This window comes from Pituophis catenifer, unplaced genomic scaffold (genome assembly GCF_029215685.1).
Source record: "Pituophis catenifer annectens isolate HBS135680 unplaced genomic scaffold, rPitCat1.0.hap2 SCAF_3, whole genome shotgun sequence".
NCBI classification, from domain to species: Eukaryota; Metazoa; Chordata; class Lepidosauria; order Squamata; family Colubridae; genus Pituophis; species Pituophis catenifer.
The window spans coordinates 196,126,919-196,149,000 of NW_027256883.1; the positions used below are offsets into that span (position 1 = coordinate 196,126,919).

A 22,082-nucleotide genomic window follows, 5' to 3' on the forward strand; every position below is an offset into this window, starting at 1 on the left:
TAAAGGTCTGTTGTTTTGTGAAGTAGCTTCAGAGCTGAGCTTTGCACAAATGTTTCTTCAATAACTTCTAAGGCCTTGCCCATCCCTAACTTCTTATCCTTTTTCTTACCTGTCAATTATCTCATTCCCTTTATTCTCTTTGGTTCTGGCAGCCAAGCTTGTTTTAGCTGTTTTGGAGAAAATCTCAGAAAAGAGAGCTGGAGGTTGCAGAGGGGAAGGTGGTAAATTGTAGGGTAAAACCTGAGCTTCTGACTGTTCTTCTTTTCCTGGTAATGATCTTCCACTCTTACCTTCATCTTAATAAATGGGCAGTTTGTCCTTGCAGAACCAGGATAGGGGGTTACAATTTTCTTCTCCCCTCCCAAAAAACTTTTCAATAATTTTCTCTTTAGGAAAAAGACACATTCCCTTTAGAAAACCACTGCAACATGTTTTAACTGGAAAGAATCGTCTGTGAATTCCTTTTCTGCAGAAAACTCAAGAAAAATCGTAGCCAATAGAAACCAGTAATTCTGATTTGCGTTGGACCACTTCAAAGAGGTCAACCCGGCTTGAGGTATGTACAGTGGCCTGTTAACTACATTGTTGTGTTGCTCAGTTGAAAGCATTTCCCAAGGCACAGAAAATATTCACAATGAGAACCTGAACTCAAAAGATAAGTAGCAATAAAAATGAGGAAATTAAATAAGTTGACCCCCCAGAAAAAGGAAAATACATTTGAAAAAAAAAAAATCCGTCATCTCAACAGCTGACTTAGCATTTTCCAGGTAAGCAGACCCATCCCATGCAGACAGTTTTTTCCTTCCCAGTTACATGCATTTGTTTTCAGTTTGATAAATATAAAGTGACAAAACTGAATTGCTGATATAAGTTCTCTCTGCTTCGTTTGACTGCGAGGGGGTTTTTTGTGTGTGTGTTTTAACTGAATTATTCAGTCTTCCAGCACTGTTCCCCAGCCAGTGCAGATTGCTTATCCAACTGTCGGACATCGTTCGATGATGAATACACATTTATTGAGTCTGTAAGCACTGTGCAAAGAAGAAAAGTGAGTCCTTGCTCCTATGAGGTTAGTTTTGAATAACTTGGGGGAGAAAACCTTCGTCTCAGGTACTTTAGGACATAGAGAGGAAGACAGCTGACTAAGGTGATCACAGTCACCTTCCATAAGAACGATAAAGTTGCTATGAAGTAAACATCTGCAAGAAAGAACATATTTCTCTGTCACTCACTGTAACTAAGAAGGACATGTTTTCACGGTTAACTTTGTTTGCTTTTAATAAAAATACAGATTAAGAATTCAATTGCAATCCATCTATCCTGTTTCCCCAAAAATAAGACATCTCCTGATAATAAGCCCAATCGGGCTTTTGAGCACATGTGCTAAAATAAGCCTCCCCCCGAAAATAAGCCCTCCCCGAAAATATTTAAACACAGAGCTGGAAATCAGGTAAGACGGCAAGAGAACCCCCATCTTGTTCCACTCGCCCCAAAATAATAAGACCTCCCCGAAAATAAGGCCAAGGGGTTCAAAAAAATATAAGACAGGGTCTTATTTTCAGGGAAACACGGTATTTCAGTAGCAACTATAATAGAATTATGAACTCTGAATCAGAAATGTTAACAGGAAGCTGTTAATGGTACCAGTTTGTTGCTTAGCACGACTCCTGCTGTTTCGTGGCAATCCTATAGCAATGAGTTTTAATTTTACCTTTGGGGCCTATTTGTTTTCCTATTCCGAGCCTGCTGAGTACAGAGGAAAAAGAAATTAAGCATAGCAGTTCACATAGTTCCAGCAGGCCTCGTATTAATCCTCAGTGAAGGCTACCAGTTTTGAGCTACAAAAATCCAGATTAGGATTAGATGGCGAAAAAGAAAGAACAGAAAAGAAAAATTAAAGGAGAGAAAAACAAGTAAAGAAAAATAAGCAAAATAAAATAAGCAAAGCAAAGCATTGTCTCTTTGCTGAATTTTAGCAGCTTGCTGGATTTTTATAGCACAGTTCTGATAGCCTTGTGTCAATGTTAGTAGAATTCTGCCAACAAACTTTCAGAGACAGTGGATTTTTTTTACATTAAAAGGTAAAGGTTTCCTCTGTCCATTCTAGGGGCCAGTGCTCATCTCTGATTTTTTAGCTGAGGGAATCAGCATTGTCTGAAGACTTTTCCATGGTCATGTGGCCAGTATGACTATATGCCGAAGCACACGGAACACTGTTACTTTCCCACTGAAGTGATACCTATTTATCTATTCACATTTGCCTGCTTTTGAACTGCTAGGTGGGCAGGAGATGGCATAAGTAATGGGAACTCACCCCGTCACATGGCGCTTGGGTCTCGAACCTGGGCTGTCAGCTTTCCAGTGAGAAGCTCAGTATCTTTAACTGCTGAGTCACTGCCCTTCCCCCCTTCCCCTTTTCCTTCCTCCCCAGGTGGCAATTCTGGGGAGGAAGAAAATTCGGGGGAAGATGTGATGATTGGAAAGATCTTAACTATTTCCCATAGCTTTATTTGCACAGAATTATTCCATAAAATATTTTCTTGATAAACAATTTCTGGACATTTTAAAAGGTAGAACAGGTGAAACTGATTTTAAATTATAAGGGTAAAATAAATCTCTGACTTTTTAAAATAAAAGAGAGTTATATTTTGAAGTACAAATTTGCACATGAAACTTGGCATCCAGTGGGATGTTTTGGGCTACAGAATATTTTTTTTTAATAAACCTGCTTGTCAAGTTTTGCACAGAAGTGGAAGATAAAAATAGAAATTGGGGAAACTTAAGTAAAAATTCGGCATTGACAGTTTCACATTTGGGACCATTCCAACCGTCAATCAAGGACACCGTATTGTCTTGCTGTAAATTCAGGACTGCTTTGCAAAAGAGCTGTAATGTTCTAAATGTTCTTTCTCTACTATCAAACCCTTCAATTACCTGATTTGTTCCATTTTCACTACATGAACCGACTAACAAGAGATGGAAAATAAGCCCCTAGTAAACACATATTACTTGATAGAAAGAGTATCAATTAGAGAAACTGTGGGGGATAGTTGAGTGATTTCCCATCTCTCTAATTTTAACACAGCTGTGAAGCTTTTATTTTCTAGAAGGCTTCTCAATCCAGCTTTTATAATCCCCCTCTCGAATTTCTAGTCCCTAAGCAAGTAGCCTAGACACATACTGGTTTGAAACCAAGATCTGCCTCTTATTGCTGATATTGATCTTCCATTCATGAGAGATAATATTTCCTGATGTTTATATAAAGTTTGATCAAAAACCATTTCAGTTCTTTCATACCTAACTGCCTATACTTTACAATTTCAATAAAAATGTAACAGATAAAATGATCATCAATTTCCAGCTTCATTATTTAGCAGAAGATTGAGGTGTTTTTCCATTTTGCAAATAACTGAGGAAGTTTGAACGAAGACAACACAAAAGATAGTTACCAATAAATTCATGTAAGAAGACCAGTGAGGCAATGTAGCATGACAGACTGAGTAATTCTGCCACTATCATGAGCCAATGCCACGTCTGAATGGTCAGTGCCACCATCAGCAGTTCAGTGAGGATCAAAGATGTGAAGGAAATTGCCACAATGTGGACGAATTCAGACTCAAAAAGCAGAAGTGCGCCATACATAATTATGCTGCCTGAAATGAGAGGAAATGAAAGGAGTTACAGCATCAACCAGAATGACAATTGTTGTCGACTATCTATAATGTACATGATTGGATTGAATGGAAAATAATGTCTCCAAATGATAATTGAACTGAACTATTTTGAAATAATCCAAAGCTTTGAAAGTTCAGACACACAAAAAGGATTTCTTTTTTGTGACAATACAATGTTTAGGATTTATACCTCATGAGCTGCCTATGAAGCAGTTGTGAAATTGGATCTCATCATTTTATCTTATCCGTCCTAAAACCCAGACTTGACATCAGGTAATCTCCATATTTTTGCCAAATTGAAGGAATATCTTTGTGGGCATTTGTTGAAGAGGTGGAAAAGACTACCAACCCCTGACTCAAGAGACAGATTGGAGTTCTTTTGTGGAAGCTTTCAGAAGTTTGTTCATCATTGGCAGAAGTGTTTAATGAATAGTTATGGAGTATAAAATTATATACTTCTCATTCAACCTGTGTACAATGACACTTGTTACCCTTCCTGTTGGACCCAAAACCAAGAATGACATGTAATTCTTCCAAATGAGTTTTAATTATTTCACACCTACAGACAACATCTTGCAAAACTAAACATTCTACTATCTTTACCTACAATATACTCTGTGAACTATAAGAGAGGAGCTATCTTCACCTTCTTTCTCTTACAAATCTCAAACTGAGTTGCCATTTACTCCTCTGGAATGTACCCCCTCCCTCCTGTGAACTTACCTCCTGATGAAATGAATCTGTAATTGCCAGCCAGCCCATAGACAAACCCCCCACATGATGGGGAGGGCCAAATTATAATTTTTATCTAAAACTTGCAGAACTGTATCTCGCCGCTGGAAATGGCTTTAGTACTTTGATCAATTCAGGAGAAACTGGCTTCCACAGTTCTGTTATTATACACAACCCACAGAAAATAGAGTTCCAATAGTCCTTGCAGTCTTTTTTCCCCAACCTGGACTATTCTGGATGGCTAACTACCAAAATAGTTTCCTAAAGAGAAATGATTAGTGTGTATGGAAAGATCTTATTTTTATCTAGTGAATCTGTTTATTCATGATTCATTCTACGTTTGCAAATAAGTCTGCAAAACAATGAAGCCTATCCTATAACAATGTTTACTGGCCTGTTTGGCAAAGAAATGCTAAAAAAACCCTCTGATTCTCTTGTAAAATCCTTATTGGAACAAGTTGCACAAGAGAATTGATGGGTTCTCCATCATTAGATATGCTGAAACTGAGGCAAAACATACTGTACATTTCTCAAGGATGTTCTAATTTGAAATCCCAAATAGAATTGGGAACTGGAATTGGTGGTGGCCATGTTTTATTAGTAGCTGGTATAGGAACATGAAAATGTAAACAGGTAACGAGCATAAGGAAGAGTAAGAAACAAGAAACCAGTTTATCACACACAGAGGAAGAAAGAATGGAAAAAAAGACTACTGTATTTGAATCCAAGGAAAATATACTTTCAGGAATCAGTGCTTTCTCATATTTGTGTGCATATTTGTTGTTTTCTTCCAACAGTAATCCCTTCTACTTCAATCAGTGCTGCTTCAAAGCAAGGGCATTAGACTCTATGGCCTAAAAACCTCTTTCCAAATCTATGATTCTGTCAGCTGCATTATGTAGAAAAGACCAGGAAATCAACTTCCTCAAATGGCTAATATCATTTTTATTGAGATTGGTTATAAAAGCACAGAATCTTGCAAGTCTGATTGTGCTGTGCCTCTTCTTCCTTCTTACTAGTTCACTGAATGAGGGAAGCATCTGCCTGAGCCACTTCTGAATGCTATCTCTTGTTCTAAACTTAGAAAAAATGTTTCAGTTCCTTTTGCCTAGGTTGCTTTCTGCATATCTCAATACAGGTAATCTTTCCTAAGTTCTACACCTTTTCTCATGAAAGAAATGGAAACATTCCTTCCTATCCAACTTCACATGATATCATTCATAATTTTATGCACATCTGTAGTATAGATGAAACTTTCTAGCTTAAGGCTCAGAGGGACTTGGAATTGATTCTTAGCTATAATCCAAAGCATACATAAGCAACTAGATCCATTAACTTCAGCAGGAACTTACATTCACTGACACATAGACACTACACTGAAGGTAGCTGAGCATGTAAGGAGATAGGATGGGAAGACAAGAGTGACTTTGCATTCTGCTTCTGGCTGATCAAAGAATGGCTTCACAGCATCCTAGAGATTCAGATGCAGACACAAGTCATGACCTCAGCATGAGTAATCTACGTTGATGAGTAATCCGCAGCCGAATTTGAAAAGCAATTTGACCAGTGACTCAAGATTAAGCCATAAAATACAGATTCAGAGAATAACCTTTCCACCATCTGGGAAGAGCTCGGTTTGGGGCCATTCTTGGGCAAAAACTACTGGCCAAATTGCATGGTGTGATCCATCAAGGGGGTGAAGTCATTTGACCCACAGAATGTAATAGGAGAAGAGTCCTGGTTTAGAAATCTTTCCCACGATGTCTCATTTTTTCTGACTGACCAGAAGCTGTGTGTCCAAATGAAGGCTTTCATATTGTTTCCAGCATTGATACAGCCCTTGAAAATAATTTCTCTTGGAACGTTCTCTCACACATCTTTATTACCATCCCAACATGTTTATTTTCCTGATTTTGCTTCTCTAAAGTATCCAAAATGAGACAAGCGGTTGCCCTAGTGAATTTTTATTTATTTTATTTTATTTTATTTCCAATTTATATACCGCCCTTCTCCCTGAGGACTCAGGGCGGTGTACAGCCAGAATTAAGAACATAAAATACAAATATTAAAAAACAGTTAAAATATGTATAAATTTGGCCCAAAAATTAAAAATCACAAACCAATTAAAAACATTTAAAAATTTCTTCTTAAGCCAGCCCAGCTTGCTGAAAAAAGTGAGTTTTAAGGGCACGGCGGAAGGCACTGAGGTCATGGATGAGTGAATGAGGAGATATACTTGAAAACGAGTGGACAATGGGTCTAAGCCATTACTATGGTATCTTGTAGCCAGATATCTTATTTCAAAATAAAGTCATTTCAATTCCTTCACTGAATTCAGTTATTTCTTGGGTTCTAGGCCATGTCATTCCTTTTTCTTCTGGTGATCAGCAGAAATGCCACTGATAAAAGGCAAATCCCTAGAAGGTGCAGCTTCAAGATGCTTACTATTCAATATGTTTGCTACCTGCTTACTATTCAATATGAATAGTAAGCAGGTAGCAAAGCTCTATGAACTACAGCTGTGTGAAGCTGCAGTACTTAGTAGAAAAATGGAGGAAGAACTTATACAACTGGAGCATGTAAACTGGATGAAACGGTTTTGGTATGCAGCATTTGATTTATGGATTGGAGGAACCCGAGACAAGTGACAATGATCTGTCCATGAAACATATGTGAGAAGAGATTGCAATGGTCTTCATCAGAACCACTTTAACATACCAGCACTTTCAAGGTGGAAATGTAGCAACAGAACCAAGAACCCTACTAATCGATGACAGCTTGATGGATTCCTCTCTGCTGCATCTAATTCCATCATTGCAGAAAAGGGAAGAATAGTTCTGGCAATGGTAGGCCTCAGATGACATAGACCAATTTCCTATGAAATTGTTGATCCTTGCTCTGTCTGTGTTCAAACTGACACCAGAGATAAATCTGCTCTTGGTCTGCATATCTCTGGCTTACCTCCAGGCCACTAGTTTTACCAGCCACTCTACAGGCTTTCTGGTGAGAAGGAAAGCAAGACTGCAGCCAAAGTCTGAAGAAATACGATCACTCAGCAGAAGCTAAACAGAACCCCTGGTGGTGAACAAATTCAGAGCTGTCCAAAATTTGCCAGCTCTCTTTATAACTTGTGAAACTAAAAAATGGCTGAATTTCTTTTTTGACAGAGAATTATACGAAGCCAAACTTGGAGAACAATTTATTTCAAATTTTCAGAAACACCCTGATGAATAAAGGAAACCTCTTACCTTGATAGATACTTATTAAAACCCAGATCAAAAATGTCTTATAAGATAACGGTCTTCCCTAAAAATGAAAGGGCAGAAAAAATGAAAATGAAATCTGTCTCATATTTGTTAACCTCAAAGTCACATGCAGAAATTTGAAAGGAATACGAATGAAAGAAACTTCGAACCTTCAGGAGATCTTTGTAGAGCTCTGGATACAACATAGCCACTACTGCTTTGACATCTTTGTCCAGCACTAGAGAGAATACTGGAAACATGGTGTAGAGGGTAGAATATCTAAAAGCAGGAACACAAGAAATGCCAGCTGAAGTTTACAGTCTACCATTTTAGTTTTCTTGGCAAATCCTCTCTTCATTTTCAAAAAGGTAGGACATAGAGACAAAAAGCAACGACAATGATTTCAATTTCAAAATTTATCTGTGCCAGAGGTTATTAATTGTTTATACTCATTGGCAGGGGCCACATTTAACACTTTTGCAGAGGACTAAGGAGTAATGATGCAAAGGAGGAAGACAGAATGGGGTATATACAAGGGTAGAACCCATTTTTTTCTCCACCTTGGGCTTATTTTAGAAGGCTTACTGCTTTCTTTCTTTCTTTCTTTCTTTCTTTCTTTCTTTCTTTCTTTCTTTCTTTCTTTCTTTCTTTCTTTCTTTCCTTCCTTCCTTCCTTCCTTCCTTCCTTTCTCTTCCCTCCCTCCCTCCCACCCTTCCTCCAGATTTGTATTACAACTACTATGTTTCCTATTTCAAAATAGTGGGCAATTATGCTCATACTTTATATATAAAATGCATGGATAAACCTGTGCTGTCTAAGTAGGTGGCAGCTGGGTTCAGAAACTGGGTTGGGTCTGACTCAGTGGTGAAATCCAAATTTTTTTACTACCGGTTCTGTGGGCATGGCTTGGTGGGCATGGTGGGCGTGGCAGGAGAAGGATACTGCAAAATCAACATTCCCACCCCATTCCTGGGGGGAAGGATATTGCAAAATCTCTATTCCTACCCCACTCTGGGGTCAGCCAAAGGTGGTATTTGCTGGTTCTCCGAACTACTCAAAATTTCTGCTACCGGTTCTCCAGAACCTGCTGGATTTCACCCCTGATCTGACTAGCCTGTGAATGGGAGATCCCCCAGGGAATTGAGGACTGTAGGCTAGAAGGCTGGTAAAGAAAATCTTAGAAGTCAGTGGGAAGTCATTTCTGTGGTGTTGCTACAAAAACTATTTGGATGAGTTTCTATGGCAACCAGAAATCAAGGTTAACTCTAGGGTATTGAAAGTATGTAAGTGTTTTACTATTAATCCTGCAAAATAACCCTGAATATTGTCTATGGAGATTCTTGGTCCTCCAGGCCATGGTTCTCCCAAAGGTGCTTTTTCAAGAAGCAACTGAATTGTCTGGTTTTTCTTTGAAGACATTTTGCTTCTCATCCAAGATGCTTCTTCATCTCTGACTGAATGGTGTGGAATGGAGAGGATTTATATTCCTTTCAGACAACTGGTGATTTGCATTCTTTTAGAGAGACGTTGAGGAGCTTCTTAGAACTTCTGAAAGGTCTCCACACCCATTTGCACTACACAGGTGACCCTGAGGACACAGATAAACCTCCAACTGGCCTCTAAAAGAATGCAAATGACCAGCTATCTGCAAGGAATAACCTTGAAATATTAAAATTTGAAGAGATGAAAGACTGCAGGTCTTAAGAAGCTATTTTATACAATCAGTGTCTTAATTCAACAAGGTCGGAGTGCTCTGCAGACTCCATTGTCTTTCTCAGCTTATGTTACCAGATACTTTGAATTGGAAAAGATCAATTCCTGGGACTGTCTGAGTACAAATTAGATACTCTACTACTCAGCTACTAACTTTCCCCCCACTGTTAATGTCTAAGCGCTGCTTGACCTCTAAAATAAACAGTTATAAAGAAAGACGTAATAAGTCTTATGTGCTACATAAATGTGGTGACCAGATATGCAAAAAAAATATGCACATGTACACATCAAGAATTGGAGCTGCTTGTGTTTTCTTGGCCAGATTATATTTTGAACAAAACCTCAAAGTATGCTGCTGAAATGGTCCAAAGATCCAGGACTTAATTTTATCCAAAACGCAACAGGACTCAGCCTCAAACCTTCCCTATGCTGCTGGGCTTTCACCCAAAAATACGGTGATGTGGGGCACTGGCATTCATTTTATTTTCTTTCTGCAAAAGAGTCATATTATAAAAACATGGCTACATGATTTTGTTTACTTTTTTAAAAAAAAAAATCTGCGCCCTGCTTTTTGTTTTCAGAAAAGACACCTCCCTTTCCCCCTCTCCCCTCCAACATGTTATATACCATTGCTTCTGGGATACAAAAGTTGCTTTAACAGCTAAAATTGATCCTAATGGGATCCATGTGCTTTTTAATGGTTGCTGGATTAAAGTTGCTTTGAAACTGTGCATCTTCAAAGTGTCCTGCTTCGTTCCGATAAGAGCAGTAGAGGCAGGAAGGAAGGAGCGCAACATTTTGGCCTGTGCTACACATTGCCATGACCGTTTTCAAACTCAGGAAGGCTTCAAACAAATCTCATTATACATTTTAACGATACCACAGGGAAGGGTTTGGCTCTTACCCAATGATGAGGAAGCCTTGATAGAGCGGAACAGAAGCAAAGTAAAACACCGAAGAGAAAACTGCCTATGGAATAAAAGGCAAGGAATTATTAGGCTTCAAAGCAAAAAGAAAACAAGAGTCAATGACAACTATCTCTTCAGCTTTCTCTTAACGGAAAGAGTTGGCGCTCCCTCATTTGTCAAGTAGGTGACAAGGCAAGTAGTGAAAATTAACACTCAGGACTCAGGAATGAGAAAAGACCACAGGTGGCTTCTCCACCCAGAAAGATTTGGAAATTTAGAAAAGGAGACATTGCTGTTCATGGTAAATTAAATCCTAGTGAAAGCGTGTTTTTTTTTTTTAAAGGGTTCCAAAGGATATGATGCCTATTCAATAATTCAAATTTTTTTGAAAGTCATTATACAATCAAAACCAGAGATATTTCTGCTAGGGCTGATGGATAAAAATTTAGGAAAACTGCATGGTATTCTATTCCTATATATGATAATGACAGTAAGACTTTTATATCCCCAATAGTGGGAAGAGTTGACATTATATACAATGCAAGAATGGTTGGCAAAGTTGATGGTGTTGGCTGAGATATTGAAACTGAGGGTCTCATTAGAGAAAAAGCATTGGGTAACTTTCATGCTAATTGGAAGTCTCTTTTGGACTTTTTTTGCACAAACAGAAAAAATGAAATGATATATGGGTTTGGGGACTATTAATGTTCATAGATTATAAAAAATGGATGTGAATTACTTTTTATTTATATCTTCTGTAAAAGAAGTCTGAAATTATTCTTTCTTTTTTTGCATTTCTGCTTCTTCCTATATTTTTTACTTTTTCTTCTTTTCTATCCTTTTTCATTAGTTCTTATTAGTTTTTATCCTTTTACTTTAAAATTTAACAAAATTATCGTGTTAAAAAAAGGATTATAAGCAATGCAGAGAGTGTACATACAGTATGCAAGATATAAAATGAAAAGCTACATGATCCCAAATTGGTGTAACTCACTGACAAACTGCTATCTGTTTTCCACACATGGAAGAGAAACCCTATCAGTTGAATGTGAGAAAGTAGGAATTTACAGACCAAAAGAAACAATGCTCAGTTCTTGTTTAATTGATTTCTCTTATTTTCTTTGCCATTTGGACAGAGCAAAGTAAAAATCCTATGTGGACTTTTTTTTTTTGTAAAAAAACCTCCTTCTGGAGTCAAATGACCAGAGGACACTAAAGACAGTAAAGAAACATCACTGACCTGCATGGTACTGATGCACAAACTTCTGTGGATCACAAACTGGCTGAGAGCAGCAGATCTTTTGTAGCTGTTTCTTCCATGCACCATCAGTAGCCGTCCCAGGTGCTTAAACTGAGTGATGGAGAAATCTGCTGCAAGTGAGGCTTGTTTTCCTTCCTAGGAATACCGTGAAACAAAAATATCAATACCCTCCATCATTACAAAACCCAGAATTCTCCTGCCACAAAAGCAGGCATCGTTCTAGTTGTATACAGAAGCTTGTTCTCCTTAGATCAGCACAAGTCACTTGAATCAGGCACCTGACTGCGGTGAACATAGTATGTACCTTTTGCACAGCTCCCTCACCTTTAAAACTGAGAAGTGAAGGAGTTCCAAAGAACGAGGATTTTCTTTTTTACCAGTGTCTGGTTGACTTACAGTGCTATTCTATGCAGATTATTCACAGGTAAACTCATCTGTATTTAGTAGAGTTTACTGCAGTGTAATCCGCATGCAGAATGTGCCTTAGGATATCTGAGGCATTCACAAAATCATTTTCAGTTTTCTACTTGTGTTTTCCCGAAAATAAGACCCTGTCTTACATTTTTTTGCCACCAAAAAGGCACCAGGTCTTATTTTCGGGGGAGGGGATGTCATCAACTGACTCACTACACTTGCGTGTGTTGTCCCTGGTCTCCTTTTCGCTGTCAGAGGCCTTCAGGAATTTCTTCTGCAGATGGCAAGGCTAAAGGCATCTGCAATCGATAACAGAGCTCCAGATCGATCCAGAGCTCTGTTATCGGTTGCAGAGGCCTTCATGAAAGCCTTGCTGGCATTGCTACCTGCAGAAGAAATGGGCTGGCAAGGCAGGTGTCGGGGTGTGCGAGGCGTGGCTGAAACTATCCGAAAGTAAGTAGTAGGGCAGCTCCACCCTCCATCCCCAGCTTAATTTTTATCCGTGCATCCTGAAGTGGATGGGATCTTAATTAGGTCTTATTTTGGGAGTAGGGCTTAATATTGGGCACACATGTAAAAATCAAGCCAGGACTTACTTTGGGGGTAGGTTGTATTTTCAGGGAAACATAGTACTTCTATTTATTGTTATTTATTTATAACACATTTTCTTTTTTTTTCTTGCAGGTAGTCTTTGATTTATGACCACAATTGGGACCAAAATTTCTGTTGATAAGCAAGATGGGGGTTGTGACTTGTGCCTGATTTTCACAATCTTTTTGGTCATGGTCCTTAAGTGAATCATAGCTGTTGTTGAAGTGAATCAAATGGACATTAAGTGAATCCAGTTTGATATTATGACCCATGTGATGCCATCACAACTCTCACTGCATGTTAAGGATGCCATGACTATCTCAAAATCATTTCTTAATACTTTTGGATAAGAGCAGTGGTGAAATGTAAATTTTGTTACTACCGGTTCCGTGGGCGTGGCTTGGTGGGGGGGAGTGTAATATGACTGAGTGGGCGTGGCCAACTTTTTTTTTTCTTTTAAAACCATTTTTTCTACAACCTCTTCGGCTGAGAGGCTGTAAAAAAAATGCTTTTAAAGCCTCTGATGATCCCAGCTGACTTGCCTGATTGGCAGAGGCTTTTTCTCTTTTTTTTAAGCCTCTGACAATCCTAGCTGACTTGCCTGATAGGCAGAGGCTTTTTTTCCTTTTAAAAACATTTTTTCTATAACCTCTTCGGCTGAAGAAGTTGTAGAAAAAATGCTTTTAAAAATTTAAAAAAAGCCTCTGATGATTGTGCGGCTCAGCTGGGCAATGGGGGGGGGGGGCAGGGATTTTTGCTACTGGTTCTCCGAAGCACCCGCTTCCATTGCTACCATATCAGGCGATCCAGTCCGAACTGGGAGCATTTCACCCCTGGATAAGAGGGAAAACAATGCCCCGGTTAGGAATAAAATCAGACCAGAAAGGTACAGGATGACAGTTTAATCAAAAGCATATGTCTTAAATTGGGGCTAAAATCCTAAAAATTTGACACCCGCCAAAACTGTGAGTGGGACCACATCACATCTGTGGGCTCAGGAAAAAAAATTTTTTTTTACTTTTCCACTGCGTCATGTCTATTTTAAAGATTATACTTACATTATTATGGTTTTCTCATATTAAAATAGGAATAAGCAATTATGGTCAAAGGAGGAAGGGTCTTTGATAAATAAAGAAACAATTTGTCCAGAGAGCTTCCAAGGTTGTGTTCCATAAATCAGATGATACTCTCATTGTGAGATTATGTCTATCCATTGAACTAAAGCATATCCCACTCTCCTAAAATCCCTATCATTATGACTGTTGCATTCAAACTAAACATCATGCTTTGACTTACCTTTCCTTCAACACCAACACCACAGTCTGCCTCCTGAATCATACTGACATCATTTCCCCCGTCACCTGTAACACATAAGATCAAAAAAATTCAGGAAAATTTGGAGTGGCTTAGAATGCTAGCAATCAGATACGATCCGTAGCTATTCTACAGTATGTTTCCATTTTAAAAGACTTATCAAGGTAAAAAGAAAACAGAAGCCATGATGAGAAACATGGAGAATTATAAATGGAAAACTGTTCCAGAGTCAACATTGTAAATCTATGTGAGTGAGACAGCTGTAAAATAAGTGCTCTGTTTGGAACCACTCCTGGTATTAAAACCAACACTTTCAGTCTAATTGGGCATAAAGTACACTGTGTTGCTGCAAAGGGATAGTTCCAACATGGGAATGCTTCCAGGGCTGTTGTAGCATTTTTCTACAATCTTAGAGGCAAGCCCAAGTGATGGGCATAGAGTCAAATTGGACATTCAAGTTTTACCTGCATGCATCTAGTGAATGAAACAGCTCATTACCGCAAGCTAATGAATTTCAACTAGCAGGTGAAATTTTAAAAAAAGAACTACACAGACACCATCAGAGAGACAAAGAAACACAAAATTTCCCCCATGGAATGAGGTGGAGACATCTGAAACACATCTGGCTTAAGTTCATAAGTTATCTGGAAGCCACACAGGGAAAATGGTGGAAGCAATGAATCATAAGAACATCCCATTTTTGCCGTTTTCTTTATGGTTGAAAGCCAGTTCCAGTTCCCCTTGCTAGCCAAGGTTGGATCTGATTAGGTTTTACTTGGTCTGCTATAGCTAACCATAAAGAGACAAATCATTTTAGCTGTAGAATTCCTAGCTGGCAATGACGTCTTTTTGAATGGTTACAATAATGGATTCCAGAGCTTCATTATACATGCAACATAAAACGAAAAGAACAGCAGGATGGATATTCTAATATCACTAGCAGTTTAGCATTTCTTTGGACAATTATTTCAGGTCATTCAATATAGATTTCATTGTCTCTTTTCACGTTTTAACTATGCTATGTTTTTTTTTCCAGTATCATGAGGTGTAAAGCAAGCAAGCGGAATAACTAAATAAAAGAGCAGAACACGTTTCATGGGGCCTATTTTCAGGAAAAGGAGAGATAATAAAACATGGTGGCTAAAATTCAAACCCACAAAGTCTGGGGGAAAAGAGTTAAGAGCTGCAGTTGTAGAAAATGCAATAAAATAAAATAAAATAAATCCACTATTTGATAGCCACTGAAGTTGGAACTGCAATTTCCAAGTAAAAATCCTCTTAAGAAAACTTTGCATGTATATAATAAGGGATTGAATTTAAAATGTGGTTTTCTTTCATTAAGAATAAATTATTCCTTAGGAAGAACTGTACCTTTTATCTAATCTGAAACCTATCTAAATTTAAATCCATGGAAATAAAGGTAAAGCTAAAGGTTCCCCTCGCACATATGGGCTAGTCATTCCCGACTCTAGGGGGCGGTGCTCATCTCTGTTTCAAAGCCGAAGAGCCAACGCTGTCCAAAGATGTCTCCGTGGTCAAGTGGCCGGCATGACTAAACGCCAAAGACGCGTGAAACGCGGTTACCTTCCTACCAAAAGTTGGTCCCTATTTTTCTACTTGCATTTTTACATGCTTTCGAACTGCTAGGTTGGCAGAAGCTGGGACAAGTAATGGGAGCTCACCCCGTTACACGGCACTAGGGATTCGAACCGCTGAACTGCCGACCTTTTGATCGACAAGCTCAGTGTCTTAGCCACTGAGCCACTGCATTCCTTAGCTCCATGGAAATAAACAGCATAAATAAGGGCTAAATTATATTGCTGAGTTTATGCCCCTCAAACACTCAATATGGGATGAAGAAGAGTTATCCCATCTCTCTGAGAACTGGAACTCTGGAGCTTTAGGACAATGATAATACCTTGCTGCAAGAATGGCAAGGCTATTTAATCCAAGTACTGTAGTCCTCAAATTTCAACCATTGGTTTAATAACTATTCAAAGTTGCAATGGCACTGAAAAAGGTGCTTTACAACTGGTCCTTGAACTTATGACTGTTTTGGTTGTGATCACGTGATCAAAATTCAAGCCCGTCACAATTTACAATGGTTACAGAGTCCCGGGGTCATGTGATCATCATTTGTGACCTTCCCAGCCTGTTTCCAAGAAGCAAAGTCAATGGGGGAAACTGGATTTTCTTAATGAACATAACATTCACTTAACAACTGCAGTGATTTGCTTAACAACTGTGGGAGAAATATCATAAAATAAGGCACAACCCACTTAACAACTGCCTTGCTTAACAATGGAAATTCTGGTCCCAACTGTGATTATAAGTTGAGGACTACCAATAAACTCAATTGATTAAGAGCCATCAAATCACTGTCAACTCTTAGCAATCACACAGATTTTCTCCACGATAATCTCTTCCAAGAACACCAAAATGTCTGTGGTTATGATGGCATGGTTTAATTACTCTTCTGCAAGTGATCAGGAGGTTAGACTCAATGATCGCTTCTGGTCTCTCTTTATTTTTTGCAAAATTATTACATTTGCATGGAAAGGGCTACTTCATAGCTACATCCATGGATTTGCTTTCCTTCAGGCAGCGGTTCCTTTCATTTCATGGGGTGCTGCAGTGGTGGGTTGCTACCAGTTCGCCCCGGTTTGGGTGAACTGGTAGCAGTGACAGCGGGAGGCTCCGCCCACCCACCTAGATGTCATCAAAAACGCTCTGTGCATGCGCAGAAGCGCCACACGCTCCCAGTAGCGAACCGGTAACACCGGGATTTGAAACCCACTACTGGGGTGCTGCTTCAGAAACTCTCTAACCTTTATTAAAACTCCAGAAAAATGGAAAACCCATAGATATGTGATGTTTAAATCACAGCTTTTTCTCCGTTTCCATGCACTGAGGAACCAATATATAGAAAAAGATGCTAAACTAGAGAATCCAATTGGAGAATCCCTACTATGAGAGATTGCAGGGAGGCTAGGAAATAAAGATAAGAAGAAACAACTGAAAAACTGAAGAATAATCCACAGATAGCTTTACCCAGGGGTGTCAAACTCAAGACCGGGGGGGGGGGCAGGCAGATCTGGCCCACAGGGTACTTAGATATGGCCTGTGGGGCCACCCTGGAATCAGCGAAGGACCGGCCTGCAGTGCTTCTGCCAGCGAAAACGGGCTCCTGAGCTCCGTTTTTGACTGCTACGGTCTCCTGCAACCCTCTACCAGTGAAAACAGAGCTCAGGAGGGCCGCATGCCTGCCGGCCTGTTGCTTGTGCAAATTGAGCTGCGCATGTGCATGCATGTTGCGGCCAGCCCCTCATGTGACCCAATTCCGAATATCCCCCAGCCCGGTAGTGGGTTGCAGCCTGGGGGTTGGGGACCACTGATCTGTAGATTCCCCAAGAATAACCTAAAAGATACCATACTGAAGTACGTCTAATCTTTGCTTCCTTGATGTCACCTGTGTGAGGCTTAACACCTACCTACTGCGCAGGTCAGCTTCCCAGTTCTCTCCTTGAGTAAGCGTACAATCTGAGCCTTTTGTGTTGGGGCACATCTACAGCAGATGACTGCCGGACACTGGCAAGCCAGTTCCATGAACTCGTACTCATAGTATTTCAAGCATACCTATTCCATGAAAAAAAAAAAGAAAAAAAAGAAACAAATAAAGGTAATGGGATGCAGATATTCTTTGCCGACTCCTGTCCCTTGTAAGAGCCTGATGTTCTAGATCAAGTGTTTCTCGGTCGTGGCAACTTTAAGATAAAGCTAAGAGTTCTAGGACAACTTCTTTTCAAGGTTGAAAAACATTTCCCTGGAGGAATTTGAGTGAAGGCCTTTCTGGCCAAAGCTGGCACCTGCTGCAGAAACAGGAGCCAGGAGCTCCAGCCCACCTCTCACCTCCAAGGAATCCCCAGAAATCACCAGTGCACAGTCATGCTTGCGGCGGAAAGCATTTAGCTCCAGATGTGCTTCTCCACGGTTGGTCACCTGGACAGGAGAGAACGGGTAGCTTAATGTCAGCAGAGAATTCATTGCAAGTCACATGGGGATCAAATCAGCCAGATGGTGGGTATGGTGCTCTGATCCAAGCCCTGCCACTTCTGTACTTACTGCAAGTCTTATTTATTTAGTATATATGTAGGCTGCCCCAATCTGTCATAATTCTGTGTAGGTGAGAAAATAATAGAAACAAGACTATACATAATCCCCAAAATAAAAAAAAAAAAGGTTAAGGTTAGGCAAAATGAAGAAGCCAATACAAGGGACCACCATCCACTCTCATTCATGGCTTTGAGAAAATCCAGCTTTTAAAAGTTTGTTTAAGTGGGGCCTGGAAGATATGAATCTTGGTGGATGAGGAATTGTATTTCAGAGAGCAGGCACTATGACAAAAAAAGGCCTGCTTTCTGGTTCCCATCACACAATTTATTGGACCTGGAGGATGTCAACCAGTGGTGGGTTCCAACCGGCTTTACTACCGGTTCTCTTCGTGCACGCCTATCAGCTGGGCTAAAAAAGAAGAAATAAAGGTAGGAATAACGCGGGGGCAGGTGGGAGGGCCCAGCTTCCAGACTAAGAGAACCAGTTTGGTGACGTCACATCGTCACCACTACCGGCTCGGCTGAACCGGGCTGAACTGGGAAGAACCCACCACTGATGTCAACCTACCACAGAATGCATGAGATGGGCAGAAACTACTGGTAATAGACTGACACTCAGATAGCAAAGCCTTATTCCATGAAGGGCTTTATAAGTAATATCCAGGACCTTGAATTGCACATAGGACCTTATGGTAACTATTATAGTTACAATGCAGAAGTGTTACCTGAACATATCACAGCATGCTCATAACTCTGGTGTATTATATTTCAAGTAATTACACTGCAATTGTCCAGACATAAGGTGACCAAAGCATGAATGACTGTCTTAAGGGCCTTCAACTTCAAGCACAACTGACACACTAAATTAATTTGGGTGAAAGTCCTCCTGACAACAGCTGTTGCCTGCTATTCAAGCAGAAGATATGAACTCTGAAAGATCTCCAGATTGTGACTAATCCTGAAAACGATAGTGCAGTCCAATTCAGGACTAAATATGGATGGAAGCAGTCCAGATTTTTTTTTTGGGGGGGGGGAGAATCCAATTAATCACAACTGCCCAGTCTTGTCAGGATTGAGCCTAAGCCTGTTCAGCTCAGATTCACACAGCGCCTCCAGACACTGGGAGAAGATCTTGAGAAGCGTGAGATGCATAACTGGGTATCATCAGCACACTGATGAACTCACCCAGTGGCCTCAAATAGAAAGGGCAATTGCCCAAACCCTCTCCCCACCTCTCCCCACTGACCGAAACCAATCACAGAGAAAGGAAGAGATCACTAGAACATCCTGATCCCCACTCCTAATACCTGGAGGATACCTGTTCTGACCTAGGCTTCCCAAGAGCATGAAGCAGATTCCTTGTCCCGACAAAAAACCCTTTTTATTAAGTTACTGTGAATTCTTCTCATTCACATCCAGTGAAGTCTTTCAAGGGAGAATTTACAATCACAGACCTTATCTGGCTTGTAGAGCTGCCAGACCGGTATCTTCAAAACTTGGCAAGGAGTCATGAACCAATTAAGGGAATTAATTGTCTCCTGCAAACTCCACTCCCCTTTCACTCCTCTTTTATTCCCTCTGGGAGGGGCCATTCATCATCCACCTGTGGCCTTACTCCCAAGTTGACCCTTGTTCTTTTGCTGTTCCCTTCGTCTAGCAACTCTGCGCATGTGCACATGGGAACAGGCTCCAGCTGTTCGTCTGCCTCACTGATGTCTGACTCTGAAGGCAGCTGATAACTGGCATACGGCCCTGGCCCCCTCTCTGCCTCCGATGCAGAGCCCTCATCAGAGCCTTCCCCAGACTTCAGACTGGCCCATGTTCCTCCCCAACCTCCTCACTGTCCGAATCTGCTGCCAGCTCTGCTGGCGGGCCACAACAATACCATGGTCGATGATACTGAAAGCTGCTGGATATCAAGAAGAACCGGGGTGGCTGCCCATAAATCCTGCATTTTGCTCCTCCCTAGCAAGGAATGAGTCACAGCAAAAAAAAAAAAAAAAAGACCTACTGGGCAGCTAGTTGAGGATGTGATAAAGCTGGAGAAATAATTACATTTCACCGTTCTTATTGCTACCATGTAATCCCTAGGCTCTCATTCATCCTCAATTAGATTCAAAGACCCTTTGTCTTCTTCCAACAGCACTCTAGGCCTTTTTCTGGCATTTTGTCTCCTGAAGTTCCTCAGAAAAATCAAGGAACTCATTAGGATCGTTGCACAGTGAAAGGCCACAGAGGAGCAATTTGATCCAAGGATTGTAGGCAGCAAAAAGTGACTCAAATGTTGCAGATTTTTGAACGCTTACAAACTTACATTAGTGTGGGTCTTATCCAGAACATAGAAGAACGATTAGTGGCTCAAAGAAGTAAAAGAAAGTACTGATCAGTCTGGGGGGGGGGGGGGAAACAGGACATATAAAGGTAGGACGAGAATTGGGTTATGAATATGACACTATTCTCACCTAAACATTTTTCTGACATAATTCAGTGCATTCTTACTTGGTAAAGAAAGTGTAAAGTATTCAAATCCAAAGAAGACAAGGACATTTCAGATTTGGCAGAGATATCTGTGGCATACCTGTATCAAGCAGAGGGGATGTGTGCACAGTAATTCCAAAACAACTAGTTTCTTGCTTTTGGGGGTCTGTATACCACATATTTTTGCTGTATACAGCAAAAAAAAATAACCAAATCTGGTTTTTGAATGGAACAATCAGTATCCAGGGGTACGTCTGCATAGCCCTCTCTTTTTATTCTTACACCCATGATCACATTTTGTGAAGAGATTGCTCCATCCCGGTCAATGCTATGAACTTGTGGCAATTTTAAGAGAGGATCTATTGAAAGAATTCTAGAAGACAAAGATCAGTAATTTCTAGTGCTCTTTAGGAAATTTAATGCCACTGTATTAAAAGAGCTGAAGTCAATAGCATAGAGGAAGAACACACAATACAGTTCAGAAATGAAAGCGACTGTTAAATGCAGGGCTAAAGGACAGGCTGCATAAAGATCTGCATCTCTACTTTAATGACTCAGGATAGTCCTTCTGCCTGAGACAATTTAGTTTAAATGAACAAAATGATATTCCATCTTTTATTGCACAGCCACGGTACAGAAACACAGTGGCCTTTCTTGGTTTGCCCAAAGAAATCTTGGAGCCTGACATTTTGCAAAGTGCCCTCAGAAAACATTTTCAAAGAGATGCAGGGTTCCTTTTACAGAACAACAAGGATGAGCAATAAATTAGTTCTGCAAGACAAGGCAGAAGAAAACAACATTCCCACTAGTTTCAAATCTCCAGTGAAGGGCGGATTTGGAAAATAAGCCAAAGTGCCTTGCTGTAATATTTGGGGGGGGGAGGAGGAGGGGAACCATCAGAACAAGAATTAACCATTTTAACATTTTTGATTTGTTCATAAAATGCATTTCTGCCCAGCATTTTGCCTTGTTCAAGAACTTATTTCAGGAGCGATCCAAGCACCCTGATAAAATTGAGCCTGCAAGAAATTGGAGGAAACAAGAGCTCTTTTGCCACGTTGAAGTTCCAGCTTCTAGGACCCATCGTATGCAATGATGTTTGCAGCAAAGTTAGGCTTATATCATATGCTCAGGCTGTAGTCTACAAGCACAGTGAAGCTGAATGTTATTTCCCCCCAATTCAAAATAAAGCTCTGTGGACAAGTGCTAAGTAAATTAAGTTTTATTTGTATTACTCACCAGTCTAAATATATGAATGTCCTGAGACCTGGTTACCAGATGTGCATTCTTAGCTGTACACGTGGCTGTTTCCAGTTTATCCCCTGTGAGCATCCATACCTAGAATAAAAAAAAAATTCAAAACCTCACATGAATAGAAACAAAGAGCCAGTATAATGCAATGGTTTGCTTTGGACCAGACTCCCTGGAGACTCAGATTCAAGATCCCACTCAACCACAGGGCTCACTATGTGGATCACTTTTTCTCAAGTCAGCTTACAAGGCTGATGTTCTGGGGATAATATTAGAAGAAGCTCATATTTAAGCTGCATTCAACTCTAAAAGGAAAGCAGGTTGTATTAAATGTAGTAAATAAATAATGGTAAATAATAAAAAGGCACTTAATAAATGTTTAGCTTGTAGGA

At 40.0% G+C, this 22,082-nt stretch overlaps 1 protein-coding gene across 1 annotated transcript in view; it reads right to left on the minus strand.

The window, feature by feature from the left end:
• Positions 1-942: 942 nt before the first annotated feature.
• The window catches only part of ATP9A (ATPase phospholipid transporting 9A (putative)), a 90,815-nt gene continuing 69,675 nt past the window's right edge, over positions 943-22,082 (minus strand). The window contains exons 19-28 of the mRNA XM_070940049.1: positions 21,679-21,777; positions 17,759-17,848; positions 17,341-17,485; positions 13,832-13,896; positions 11,510-11,665; positions 10,266-10,330; positions 7,819-7,927; positions 7,652-7,709; positions 3,447-3,650; positions 943-1,196 (exon numbers count right to left, since the gene is read on the minus strand). Coding sequence (XP_070796150.1) covers positions 1,060-1,196; positions 3,447-3,650; positions 7,652-7,709; positions 7,819-7,927; positions 10,266-10,330; positions 11,510-11,665; positions 13,832-13,896; positions 17,341-17,485; positions 17,759-17,848; positions 21,679-21,777 — 1,128 coding nt within the window. The 3' untranslated portion in view covers positions 943-1,059. The remainder of the gene's footprint in view (positions 1,197-3,446; positions 3,651-7,651; positions 7,710-7,818; positions 7,928-10,265; positions 10,331-11,509; positions 11,666-13,831; positions 13,897-17,340; positions 17,486-17,758; positions 17,849-21,678; positions 21,778-22,082) is intronic.